The sequence below is a fragment of the Epinephelus lanceolatus genome, chromosome 7, assembly GCF_041903045.1.
Source record: "Epinephelus lanceolatus isolate andai-2023 chromosome 7, ASM4190304v1, whole genome shotgun sequence".
Classification (NCBI taxonomy): Eukaryota; Metazoa; Chordata; class Actinopteri; order Perciformes; family Serranidae; genus Epinephelus; species Epinephelus lanceolatus.
In genome coordinates this window covers 34467343-34481726 of record NC_135740.1, presented here as the reverse complement: position 1 = coordinate 34481726, position 14384 = coordinate 34467343, and the positions used below count along the sequence as shown (strand labels likewise).

General features: G+C 38.6%; 1 protein-coding gene and 2 pseudogenes across 2 annotated transcripts in view; all 3 read left to right on the top strand.

The window, feature by feature from the left end:
• The window catches only part of LOC117260866 (signal-regulatory protein beta-2-like), a 28674-nt pseudogene extending 24280 nt beyond the window's left edge, over positions 1–4394 (top strand). The window contains exons 3-6 of the transcript XR_013491836.1: positions 2094–2447; positions 2549–2680; positions 2791–2849; positions 2951–4394. The product of XR_013491836.1 is annotated as a signal-regulatory protein beta-2-like (transcript). The remainder of the gene's footprint in view (positions 1–2093; positions 2448–2548; positions 2681–2790; positions 2850–2950) is intronic.
• Positions 4395–7082: 2688 nt separating this feature from the next.
• Positions 7083–9354, top strand: LOC117260858 (uncharacterized). Its single transcript, XM_033632963.2, has 6 exons — positions 7083–7146; positions 7260–7586; positions 7807–8163; positions 8265–8396; positions 8507–8565; positions 8668–9354. Exons 1-6 carry the CDS (start codon positions 7104–7106, stop codon positions 8797–8799), a joined length of 1050 nt encoding a protein of 349 aa, XP_033488854.2. The 5' UTR covers positions 7083–7103; the 3' UTR covers positions 8800–9354.
• A 3018-nt stretch (positions 9355–12372) lies between these two features.
• On the top strand, positions 12373–14361 carry LOC117260857 (signal-regulatory protein beta-2-like; annotated as a pseudogene).
• Positions 14362–14384: the final 23 nt, after the last annotated feature.

Sequence of the window (14384 nt, the reverse complement as noted above, 5' to 3'; positions counted from 1 at the left end):
ATGTCACAAAAACAAGATGTTAATAAGATAAACTAATATTCTGATATACTAAATTTGTCAGGGCATAACTACTGAAATGAATGAACCCCTCCATCTCTCTGGTCTCACAGAACTTTGTAAAGACCCTCTGCATGTCAAGCAAAGCCACATGCAACAGCTACACTGACAGACACAGGCTGTGGTGGGCCGTTTCTTCTCCCTTTGACCAACCATCAAGGCTGTTTACTCAGAACAGACCTGACGATGGGCTTCAACAGGATGTGTAGTGAGAGGAGAGATACAAGAGGCTTCAGCAGGCTAACTTTAGTTTCACAAATTGAAATGATTGATTTACTTTTACGTGAATGTTATTGTGCTCATTTAAAGAACAAATCATGTCCCTTTGTTTTGTGTTTTTAAAATGCAACCAAAAGCATCTGAAACCGTACGGAAGATGACCATAAGGTTGTTTTTGATTGAAGTGAGTATAGAGGATGGATGGTTTAACAGCCCTCCTCTGTACGCTGTGCTCTTCCTGCTGATGTGACTGACAGGCAGAGTGGGCGGGTCATCACTGATGATGTGGAGCATCTCACTTGGCTGGCTTGCTCAGTATTTAAGATGGCTCCTCTGTCTTTGTCACTGTGGCAAATGGCTGGATTGAATAAGCCTGTAGACACAGGCCTATATACTGACAGGCAAATTACATGTCATGCATTAAAGACAGTGGTATCAGTGCCCTTTTGAAAAAAGCTTTTGATAAAAAAAAAAAGTTGATTGTAAATCTTCAGTTAGTTTAAGGCAGGCTGTGGAGGATTTATGTGTAGACTCATACAGCAGTAATCCCTCTCAATCATCACTTATGACCTACTAGAAGTATGTGGTGATGTTTTAACCTGCAGAGACTCTGTCCTCTGCCTGTGTTTTCTTATTTTGTTTTTATTTTCTGTGTTCATGACGTTTACAGGTATGTATCCCCACAGAGCTCAGGTCAGGTCGGGGCTTTTTAAAATGTAGCAACCAGGTGCTAGACCGTCAGCAGCAGACATCCAAGATACACAGTGCTGGAAAAAAACAAACATAAAACGAGGAAAAAAAAAAAGAGAGAGAGAGAGAATCTGGAGTTGGCTGTTAGTTTTACACGTGAGCATGTTTACAAAAAGTAACCCACAGTAATTAAACCTGGTCCCTCAGTGGGCTCGGAGACAACAGATTTATGACAGGAATCCTGCATTGCAAACTGAGAAAGTTAAGTTTTGAAGACAAAGGCATTAACTTGTGTTTACTCTCAGTGTCAGTTATAGAAACCTGAAGATAGACACATGAAACAGAGGCGCGCTATTGTGTTGTTTCATGTAGGAAAGATGGTTGACTTCATCACCTCTGTGGTCGTACAGTAAAGCGCCAACATAGTGAGAGGCCAATCAGATTGCTCTGAAATGTTCCCTCCCACTTCATATGACTACATTAAAGCGCATCATCTTCTGATACACTCTAATTTTACTGCAGTCTCTCTGTAGGAAGAACAGAAAATGCTGATCATATTTTATATTCTGCTCGTGCTCAATATTGGACGTAAGTATTAAAGTCACATTTACTCAGGATATATATTTAAAATATATTTTGTCATCTTTATGCTGTAAATGTGTCTCTTGTTTATCATTGCTCTGTTTTTGTTTTATCTTCAGGATGCACAGACGATCACATCTTTGAGACAAAGACTGTTGGTGTTGGACAAAGTGTGACTCTAACATGCCCCCGCAACAGATTAAGTTTATCATCCTTATTTTGGATCAGGCTTGTTTCTGGAACCTTTCCTGAAATTTTAGGAGGAACAATTGCTGCTGATTTCGGAGTTGATGTGGAGACCTGTCGCATTACAGCAAAACAAGAGCCTGGAACTTTTGTTCTGCATATTACTGAAACACGTTTAAGAGATACTGCAGTCTACTACTGTATAAAAGTGACACAAAGAAAAATGACGTTTTTGAGAGGAACATTTATGAGAATCAAAGGTAAATACAGCAAAAACTGCAACAGAATCTCCAGATGCTTTGAGAGTTACAGAAAAATGCATAATTTATAACAGCTATGTTACTTTATTTCATTCCCAGGACCAGAACCTGATATCATTGCCGTCACTCAAGATCCATCTGATCCAGTCCGTCCAGGAGACTCAGTGACTCTGCAGTGTTCAGTCCTCTCTGACTCTGAGAAGAAAACATGTTCGGAAGAACACAGAGTTTATTGGTTCAGAGCTGCATCAGATGAATCTCATCCCAGTTTCATTTATGCCCAAGTAAACAGTAGTGATGGATGTGAGAAGAGTCCTGAAGCTCACTCTCTGCAGAAATGTATCTACAGCTTCTCTAAGGACGTCAGCTCCTCTGATGCCGGGACTTATTACTGTGCTGTGGCCACATGAGGAGAGATATTATTTAGAAATGGAACAAAACTGGACGTTGAAGGTAAGTGCACCCTGTTTCTATCTAATAGTTAGATTATCATTATCTATTAACAAAGTATTTCCTACGATTTCTTAACTTTAATTGTTTCTTTAATGTTTCAGATGTCAGCCGCTGTGATTCACAGAATGACAATACAGTTCTGTTTCTGGTGTGTGCTGCTTTGGCTTTAAGTCTGATTGTTATAGCCGTCCTTGTTCATGTCATCAGGACAAAATCCTGCGATTGTTCCAACAGTGAGAGACATTACTCATACATTCATCTATTGAACTGTGTTTCACACAAGATTATATCATTCAGTTCACATTTCTGCTGTTTTCTTATTCACCTTTTTATAATAATACAGCTGCTGCCACTCTGCAAACAAATGCTGCGACAGCCAGTTGTGATCAGCAAAGTCAGCAGGTGAGGATTTTAAAGAAAAAAGTTGACAGCAATGTTTATTTATTTACATGTATACACATTAAAATCTGCTCTCATTTTCAATTTTGCACTTGTTTCCTCAGGGAAATGAGGAGTCTTTGGCTTATTGTACACCAAACTTTACCAGGAGGAAAGCTGACAGAGGAGGGAGAAGAAATCAAAGACAAGAAGAGACCATCTACACTGATGTCAGGGCTTTCATGATATATGGTTAATCTTAATGATGAATTCTCTAATTGAGGCTAATGTAATTTTTGTGTGGCACACTATGTGGAAAATAAACTTTGTGCTTTGGCAGCACTGGTGCTTGAATTTCATCTAAGACATGATATACCACATAATATAATAAGCTAGTCAGCATGCAGATTGAAATATCATGACAAATGTTGGCTACACTGTGACATAATTTTGTACAGACATTCATGTTCCCCAGGGGATGTATGCAAATATATCTAGTAATAAACTAGACTCACAAGTCAGTCTTTAGACGCTTTGCTTAATTAAAGATTGATGTCTTTCTCCCTGATTTTGTGTTTAGATGGTCGGATACAATTTCAGATTTAAAAAAACTCCCTACATTGCAGAACCAATAGTAAATCTGCAGGGCGGTCCTTCAGTGGCTCGCTGAACTCTTGTGCTCGTAAACATAGTCCCACTGTGTTAAAAGTTTTAAACAAAGTCGCTGTAAGTGCTTCATTTCCACAGTCTTGTGGACTGAGCACACGTTTGATAAAACGGAGTTAAATCTCTCGGCATCCATTTTCAAGCTCTCTGTGTGTTTGTTTCCTTGCGGACGAGAAAAGGGGGAGCGCACATTTCCGGGAGGGCGTGTCCTTTTCAAAAATGTAAGAGGCGTTGCTTTGTTGCCGGCCGTTTTCTCTGGTGTGTTAAACACACTTTAGAAAGGAGTGTCCCCAGACTATCAGAAGGCAGAGATCTCTGATTGTCTGGTGGCGAGACTAGTAATAAACTGACTTTTCATATAGTGGTATAGTGGTTTTTTTAGCTGTTGCCATGGTCTCATAGTGATTAACATGTTGCTTCACAACAACAAGGTCTAAAGTTTTTAATTTGTGGAGATTCTCCTCCATCCATAAAGCATTTCTGTGACCCGCCACCATTGGTCGGGACGGTGTTATCAGCTGTATGACTTCACTGGTTTCAAAACATCTTTCCAAAGGACTGCAGTTGAAAATTAGCCAGCTACCTAACACTTGCACATATACAGAAATGTTGAGTAATGTGCGATATCCTTATAAATGAAATAAATGAAAATGAAATTCTCTCCTCACGATGCCATAACTCAACTATGTTTACATAGCAAATGTTTTGTTCTTGTTTCTGCTATATTAATGCTCTGAATGTTGTATACTGTACCTTTAAGGGTATTAAATGTAACTTCATGCAACTACTGAATTTTTGGTTTGTAGTTGAATTCCACCCGTTGATAGCACAACTGTAACACTCAATGGATGTGTCATTCCCGATTGAGCTGTGTCACGCATACAGTATATTAGGCTTCTCCTAAGCAACAGTTGTGATCACACTGAGCACAAGGTTTGTGATGTTACGGCTTTAATAAATGTGTGTGAGTGAAAAAACAGTGGAAAACATTTCCTTCACTTCCTCAGTGTTGTCTTAGCTATTCAGTCTCGACCAGCATTGGAAACTGAATGGGAGACCACAAGCCGTTCATGCTGATCAGTCACATTTCATGTGGTGGTATCTCTGTTGCTGCTGTAGCCCTGATGTGTAGTTACATTTTTGAGGAGGTGCACATGAGCTACAGATCAGCTACAAAACTGCCATGACCCCTTAATGCAGGACCAGAAATCAAGCTTAGGACTTTATAAAGAATAAGACTTTGGTGGTCATAGGTCAGATGTTGAGGTCCTTGTGACCTTCTGTCTCCTTTTCATTAATGCAATATCTCAAGAACGCCTTAAGGAACTTCTTCAAATTTGGCAAAAGGTCGATTTTGACTCAAAGATGAACTGACTAGATTTTGATGGTCAAGGGTCAAAGGTCAAGTTCGCTATGACCTTGCATCCAACTCATTCTCGTGAACACGATATCTCCAGAGCAGCTTGAGGGAATTTTCTCAAATTTGGCAGAGATGTCCACTCAGCGATGAACTGATTAGATTTAGGCGGCCAAAGTTCATGGTCATTGTGACCTTGTCTGTCTCATTCTTGTGACCATGATATCTCAAAAACACATTAAGGGAATTTCTTTAAATTTGATACAAATGTCCACTCGGACTAAGGAACAAACTGATTAAAATTTGCTAGCCAAAGGTCAGTGGGACCTCACAAAATATGTTTTTGGCCATAACTCAAGAATTCATATGCTAATTATGACAAGATTTCACACATTGTCTAACAGGAAAAAATAATAAAGTGATGACATTGTATATCCAAATGGTCAAAGGTCAGCTTCACTGTGACATAACAGTGTTATGCATTTTGGCCATTTTTCAAAGCTATGTCTCAGGAACAGAAGAGTAAGGAATTGATCAGATACAGAGGCTCATCTTGGGTGCCCACCTTGAAACTGTGCTGGTTGTCAAGATGTTCTGTGTGTGAAGCATCCATGTTTTTACAGACATGGATGTTAACTGTAGAAGAAACTTGACTGGTGTGCGGAGGCATATGACTGCGGAGCAGTAATTCTAGTTTAGTTCTGAATGTTAAAATTTTTAACTGTCATTAACTACCATACCTCAACAGACCTTTTCAAACTTGACAACATAAACACTCTAACTGGGTCTTTTTGTATTTCATGTTGGAATGTTTTGCAGTGTATGTGATTGAATCACCTGATTAGAAGTAAACATGGAACCAAGCTGTTGCCTGGCAGAGCAATTACAGTTAAACAGTGTATCGGCCAAATCACCATGATGTCGCACTAACAACAACAATCACTTTCAGGTAGACAACTAGTGACCGATTTCCATTGTGTGGAATTTGAAATCAGTATTTCTTTTGGTATTTTCATCAGTAATTGTAACATTTTAAGATACACAGTCAAACCTTTAGGTCCAACCAATGTGGTGTGTCTACTGTTTTTTTATGTACTGTGTTGCTTTGACAAACCAAATCTACTGGCATGGAAGCTAACCAATGTACTGCTGTAGACAGGGCCACAGCAAAACGTATTTTAGCCACTTAAAATATAAATATCAGTTTAGGTACACACAATATTTGGAATATTTTCTCTGCTTTACCTTGCACACAAACCAATGTAGGCAGAGGTAGACCAGCAACTCCAGTGTTCTGTGGAGTAAAAGTAGTGTTTTTGTCAGTGGAGTCTGGTGGCTTTGAGATAAGCTTCGGCTCCTCATCAGAAAGAGCTGTCTGACAGAGAGACAAAGTTGTGAAGATATTTTAAATAAAGCATACTCTTAAACTGATACTGATTTTTTTTTAGGTGGTACTTTTTTTTAGGTGCTAAAAAGTAACAACTTGAGGCAGCGTTTGCTCAGCGCTGTTTCATTTACAGTAATGTACTTGACTCTGGGTTTTCTAACCCAAAGCTATTGTAAACATACATTGGATTCGGTTAATTACCAGAAACAACAGTTTGAACCCCCATGGACTGCAACCACTTCAGGGAATTAAGTTTATGTTAGAGTGCCGTCCGTGTAGCATGGTGAAAACAGGTGAAGCTTGCATGTTGTCCTATTACAAATATTATATTTTTGCCTTTTTCTGTGACCACAACATTCCCAAACCTCAACTGAGTGCACCTCACAATGTATACATTTCTGCATAGTATCATTCAGTCTGGAGGTTGTTGGTTTAATTTGGACCAATCTGCAGTTGGTAATCCATAAATTCCTGAACTACAGATGTGTTGAGTGTGGGAAATGAAAGATTTCACTTGAGTTTTAATTAAATGACATTTGGGCCATGAGAAATTTACCTTTGTTTGTCACAGTAGAAAGGTTGTAAACAACATGTGTTGTGTTTACTGTAGACATCCCACTGTAAGTAGCCCACCCTGAGAACCAAACATGAGATGACAAGAGCGTGGTGCTGGTGTTGTTTCAGATGTTATGTTGGAAAGTTTTGGTTGAAATATTTCCACCGTGGTTGTACAGTAAGGAGCAAACACAATGAGAAGCCAATCAGATTGCTCTTAAATGTTCCCTCCCACTTGATATGACTACATGAAGGCGAGTCATCTTCAGATACGCTCTAATTTAAGTGGAGGCTCTTGTGGAAATAACAGAAAATGCTGATCATATTTTATATTCTGCTCGTGCTCAATATTGGACGTAAGTATTAAAGTCACATTTACTCAGGATATATATTTAAAATATATTTTGTCATCTTTATGCTGTAAATGTGTCTCTTGTTTATCATTGCTCTGTTTTTGTTTTATCTTCAGGATGCACAGACGATCACATCTTTGAGACAAAGACTGTTGGTGTTGGACAAAGTGTGACTCTAACATGCCCCCGCAACAGATTAAGTTTATCATCCTTATTTTGGATCAGGCTTGTTTCTGGAACCTTTCCTGAAATTTTAGGAGGAACAATTGCTGCTGATTTCGGAGTTGATGTGGAGACCCGTCGCATTACAGCAAAACAAGAGCCTGGAACTTTTGTTCTGCATATTACTGAAACACAGTTAAGAGATACTGCAGTCTACTACTGTATAAAAGTGACACAAAGAAAAATGACATTTTTTAAAGGAATATTTCTGAGGGTCAAAGGTAAAAACAGCAAAAACTGCAACTGCAACTGCAGATGTCTTCAAAATTAAAGGACTATGCATATTTTATAACAGTCATTTTTTTGTTACTTGTTCATATTACGTTTTTAATGTCTTTTATTACGGATATATAATTGTAACCTCAACACCCATCTTACAATGTATCATGATTGTATTGAGGAAAAACATGTTTATTATTTTTTGTTTGTCTTGTTTCCCAGGACCAGAACCTGATATCAGTGCCGTCACTCAAGACTTTCCATCTGATCCAGTCCGTCCAGGAGACTCAGTGACTCTGCAGTGTTCAGTCCTCTCTGACTCTGAGAAGAAAACATGTTCAGAAGAACACAGAGTTTATTGGTTCAGAGCTGCATCAAATGAATCTCATCCCAGTTTCATTTATGCCCAAGTAAACAGTAGTGATGGATGTGAGAGGAGTCCTGAAGCTCACTCTCCGCAGAAATGTATCTACAGCTTCTCTAAGAACGTCAGCTCCTCTGATGCCGGGACTTATTACTGTGCTGTGGCCACATGTGGAGAGATATTATTTGGAAATGGAACAAAACTGGACGTTGAAGGTAAGTGCACCCTGTTTCTATCTAATAGTTAGATAATCATTATCTATTAACAAAGTATTTCCTACGATTTCTTAACTTTAATTGTTTCTTTAATGTTTCAGATGTCAGCCGCTGTGATTCACAGAATGACAATACAGTTCTGTTTCTGGTGTGTGCTGCTTTGGCTTTAAGTCTGATTGTTATAGCCGTCCTTGTTCATGCCATCAGGACAAAATCCTGCGATTGTTCCAACAGTGAGAGACATTACTCATACATTCATCTATTGAACTGTGTTTCACACAAGATTATATCATTCAGTTCACATTTCTGCTGTTTTCTTATTCACCTTTTTATAATAATACAGCTGCTGCCACTCTGCAAACAAATGCTGCAACAGCCAGTTGTGATCAGCAAAGTCAGCAGGTGAGGATTTTATAGAAAAAAGTTGACAGCAATGTTTATTTATTTACATGTATACGCATTAAAATCTGCTCTCATTTTCAATTTTGCACTTTGTTTCCTCAGAGAAATGAGGAGTCTTTGGCTTATTGTACACCAAACTTTACCAGGAGGAAAGCTGGCAGAGGAGGGAGAAGAAATCAAAGACAAGAAGAGACCATCTACACTGATGTCAGGGCTTTTATGATACATGATTAATCTAAACGATGAATTTGCTAAATGAGGCTAATGTAATTTTTTTGCTTTAGCAGCACTGGTTTCTGCATTTCATTGAAGACATGATGTATTACATAGTATACTGTAATATATCATGACTTCAAGTAGTAGTATAGTATAATGTATTTTTGATAAACTATGCATTATATTATGCATTATACATATATACTGTCCAAATTACTTGCAAATATTACATGTTTTTGCCTTATTATGATGCTAAAATAACCACCTTTGATAACTAAACGTTTGTTGATAGCCTGTATCACTGTGAATCCCATATCTAATAATTTTGTTTCAGTTTTTATGCAGTTTATTATTACATTTTTTAAGGAGGTGGTGATGCATCTGCCTAATGTGACTTTTTGAAAGATTCATCTTGAAAGAGTTGAGAGAAGAGTCAACTGTCTCTTTTCTCTGTGATACCATATAAGGTGATAAACTTCTTCCCCAGTCCCTCAGCTTTGCATCGCTGCAGTTTAAAACGTGAACATGCCTTGTGTCATTTTTTAATAAATAAACATCCACATTTATAATGAACTCTTTACTTTATTTACCTAAAAGTGTGTGTGTGTGTGTGTGTGTGTGTGTGTGTGTGTGTGTTCGTTCCAAACTCCTCTTCTCTTCTGGGCCACTGTAGAAGCACTTTCTCATGTTTTATTAGCCATCGTGTTTTTACTGACTCATATCTGTGCAAAGATTATCACTAGAGAGGTGTTTTCACATTCCTCTAGTCAACGGGGTCATTTCTGCCCACTTTCCTAAAATCTGAGATTCAAACATACATCAGGCAAGTTGCATTAGGTGCATCACTAATACTAAAGTCAATCGTTGTCCAATACGGGAAGGACATACTGATGGAGGAAGAGACTTTGACACAACACTGAAAAAGTAATTTAAAACCTCCAGTGCAGAGCAGACTTGTCAGTCCAGAGAGCATAGTTGGCATTAGCATAGCAAAAGTTTTGACAGCAAACATGGTAGAGTGTGCAGTTTTTGGATGTGAACAGGCTCTGGAGCTTCCTCCCACTATCGACAGAAAACCCCGTCGTAGCTTGCCTGGGTCCAAGACCGTGGAATCTTCCCACTCCTCTGAGTTCAAGTTGACTGATTCTGGAAACAGAATATAATGAGTTGATATTTCTGTCTGATATCAGGCAACAATGAAGCAGATATTATTTTGTCTCACAACCATTAATGCTGAGTACAAGCTAACCAACAACATGAATAAAAGATGCTAACTACACTTAGCATTCTGATATTTGTTAATTTTGGTGCAAAACAGACTCCTCATCTAAGTCTGGGTGTGACTGAGGCTCAGACATGTATGTCTGAATCTCAGTGATGTTTCTTCTAATGCTAACGCTGCCAGCTTACTGCACACTGCTCTTTCATTGGTCCACCTAACGCTGTCAGCAAGCTGCGTAGGTAGTCGGGGCACAAGACGAGATCCCAAACTTCTCAGTAAGGGAGAAAGAGTAGATCTACTTCTGGCTTCTTTTCAGAGTTTTTTACTGTTATGTGGGAAAACTATGTTAAACAAAATATTAGTATTTGTACTTGAGAATGTGTCTGCAGGGGGCTACATGGTGCAATTTCTAAGCCCAAAGACATTTGAGATCTAAATATTATTTGTAGTCACCGATCACAGTTAATTAAATCGGGGCAAAGACAATGATGCCACCAAACACAATAACAAGCTAATCAGCATGCAGATTGAAATATCATGACAGATGTTGGATACATCGGGGCCAGGGGCCAAAAGTGTAAGGGTGGATCCCTGGCCCTCACCTGCAAAATGTCACTCAAATTAACACAAACTTACTCAAGAGAGTTTCATAATGACCACAAAAAGACACAAAATGACCAAAAAAAACAACAAAATTACCTCTAAGAGACACAAACAACTACAAAGAGACATAAAACCACAAAAAGATGCATTATGACAACAAAGTTGATTACAGGTCTCAACTATTTAAAATCAATCAGGTAACATCTCCCCCTCTAACTTGTAATATGGGAGTTCCACAAGGCAGCATTTTGGGCCCTCTACTTTTTCTCCTCTACATAAATGACATTCCCAACATGTGTAAATATTCTAATTGTTTTCCATATGCCGATGACATTGACATTTTTCACTCTGACCCAAACCCTGACATCTTAAATTCAAAACGATCATCTGCTCTTAACCACTGACTTGACTGGCTGAAACATGATAATTTAACTATCATTGTCAAGAAAACAGAATGTATGTATTTTCATTCCCCTAAAAAAAACATCTATGTCTGACCTTTTTCATTTTGCAAATCAAACACTAACCATCACAGAAACCTACAAATATCTTGGAGTATTCCTTGACTCACATCTCACTTATCGACACCACATTCAGAACCTAACAAAGAAGCTCAACCACGGTGCATCTATAGCAAGATCAGACCATATCTCCCCCCGGCTGTTTCAGACACATACCTACATGCAATACATGACTTTTCAAAACTATAAAAAAAATCTTGTCATGAAATTCTATTATCAGATCCTAAACAACAACTCCAATCCTACACTTACTGCTGTAAGTCACAACACAAGACAGCGAGACGTCACTAGATCAGTTTCGCAAGCACTTATTCCTGTACCACCTTACAAAAACAATTATGGTCACAATTACATTAAGATGTGAAACAAGATCCTGTACTATATCAGAGCATTAACCTCTGTTACACATTTAAAATATGCATAGAAACACTATCTGATGATAAACATACCTGCAACCACCATATCCCATTTTACTTGATCCACTTCAGTCCGCTGCTTTGCAGTGTTTATGTAGCTGCTTACGTTTTGTTGTTTTGCCTCAGCTGATTGTTTCTGTTTTCATTTTGTATTGTAATGTTTTTTGGTTACATAACAGGAACCTGCTGAAAACCAACTGAGTCAGGACAGTTTTAACTGTAACACACAATGTTGCTTTTAATTCCTTTCCTGTATAAAGAAATAAATGAAATTAAATTACAATGAAAAGACAAAACAATGATACAAAAAGAGGCTTAACAACTATTACCTGTGTGTGTCTTGCTCTTTTGTGCCTTTCTGTGCCCTGATTTTCCTCCCCTGTGCCTCACACAAGCTATATGCTCTTGCACATTTGGTTTGAAACTGCCTCAACTCTAGTTTTCTCTTCTTAACGCAGAAGAAGTTATATCTCCTCAGCAGCAAGCAGCTACAGACACCATGTCAACTGTTATTACCACATACAAACAAAAGAGTTCTTCACACAGAAATAGATTTCATCAACACAAAATTTCCCCTGAAACAAAAAGTTCACACAAAGGCAAGTGTGCTAAAAAAAAAGTTTCAGAGTGACATGACTACATGGACTTTGCCCATCAAAATAAAAGGTACTTCAAGACCACTGTGGCAGGAAATGCACATTGAGTCTAAGTTCTGTGATAACAAATCAGATGCATTTGACAGTGTGACATACAGTATTGTGTTCATGTGACATCACCTCCTTAACCCACTGAAATACCAGCAAGTTTCCAAATCACAGACAGTGTCAAGATGATCCTGTTATGGGTTACACTGCTTGTTCTTCATCAAGGATGTAAGTGTGCTGTGTAGTCCTAACTACATACATGTATTTTCTCATTTGAGTATCTGCATGCAAACTAGATGTACGGTTGCTCATGTTATTACCTTTCTGCATCATATACTAATTGTCATTTAGTGTTTCATGTGTTGTATTTTCATTTAATCCAGATGCGCTGGTTCCAGTGACCACAGTTCAACTTGGTGAACCTGTGACTTTAACTTGTGTTTTGCCTGATGAGTTTAACGACAGACTCTACTGGTACAAGCAGAGTGCAGGGGAAATTCTGAAATTAATTGTGAGACTGCGTAAACATGTAAACCCTGTGTATGGACCAGAGTTTTCTGCCGTGAGATTGGATGTAAAGGTTTATAAGAATATTAGCAGTTTAACCATTTTAAGGACGATTCAAGAAGATGAGGGAATGTATCACTGCACATTTGTGGATTGGATTGAGATTACCTGGAGTGGCACCTATTTGTCATTAAAAGGTAATTATGTGATGTGTTTATGGCAAAGTTTGGAATCACTTTAACCACTTAAAGCTGCACTGTGTTAATATTTATCAACAATTTCTGTATTTCAGTATCCTGTTAAACCTTTGTGTGTTATGCTTACATTACATTTGAACTTTTAACTATTCTTAAATGCTTTTAAGTATGTCAAAGCATGTATGGAGATGCCGAACTTTTAGCATGGTTCTGTATCACAGAGGAAACACTCAGAGGACATCAAACTATGCTGTTGTTCAGTGGCCGACAGAATCTGATCCAGTCCGTCCAGAAGCCTCGATGTCTCTCCAGTGTTCAGTCCTCTCTGACTCTGAGAATAAAATGTGTCCAGGAGATCACAGTGTGTTCTGGTTCAGAGCCGGGTCAGATAAATCTCATCCAGACATCATCTACACTGATGGAAATAGACGTGATGAATGTGACTGGAACCCTGACACTCAGAAGAGTTGTGTTTATCGCTTCTCTAAGAACATCAGCTCCTCTGATGCTGGGACTTACTACTGTGCTGTGGCCACATGTGGACAGATATTATTTGGAGATGGAACTAAAGTGGAAATTGAAGGTAACTGTGTCATTGTTTTGTTTATTAAGAAATTTGCTCCTTTGAGTGCCAGACTGTCAATGAGCCAAATCTTTGTTTATAATTTAACTAGCAAAATTGTTTTAGTAGGAGGTGACATTAAACATGCTTGAATTTAACACATTATATTTCCTTTTCATGTTTCAGGAACCAGTACATGCTCACAGAATGCAGATCCAGTTATTTTTCTGCTGTGTGCTGTCTTGGCTATAAGTCTGACTGTCATAGCTGTCCTCGTTTACACCATCAAGAAAAACAAGTCTGATTGTGACGACTGTAATAGAAGTCATTAGTTAGCTCTCTATCCAACAATACTGTATAAAAACTACTGCATCCGTATTTATTATTAGCTATATGTTTTCTATTTAATAATTTCAGCTGCTGTTGCCGTGCAGAGAAACCTTCATGGTCAGAAAAGTCAACAGGTAAAGAATGAAACGGTTCAGTAGGATCAACCTTATTGAAATAGTTATGGGTCTTTTTTTAACTTTGTCATTATTTCCTCAGAGAGATGATGACACACAGGTTTATTCTGCTGTCGTCTTCACAGTGATGAAAACTGGCAGTGGTGCAATAAAGGATTCAAGAGCAGCAGAGAGACAGGATCTACGCTGCTGTCAAGGCTTTTGGGTTGGATTAGTGAGGTCACAGGTCTGTTTGCCATCAGCTGGTACTGTGTGATCTAATTAATGTTGGTCTGTTATGAGCTGAAGGGTTTGTTATATGTGGCTATTAGGTAATGATGTGCATGCAGGTGTCTGCAAGGCCCCGCTTTGGTCCACTTTGATAAGGTAAATGTCACCATTCAACCCTGTCTATGAGGGTCTGCCAGATGCCTATGTGGGTGTCCGTGTGCAGCCCATTTTTTGAGACCCAACCTTCAGAAAAAGCT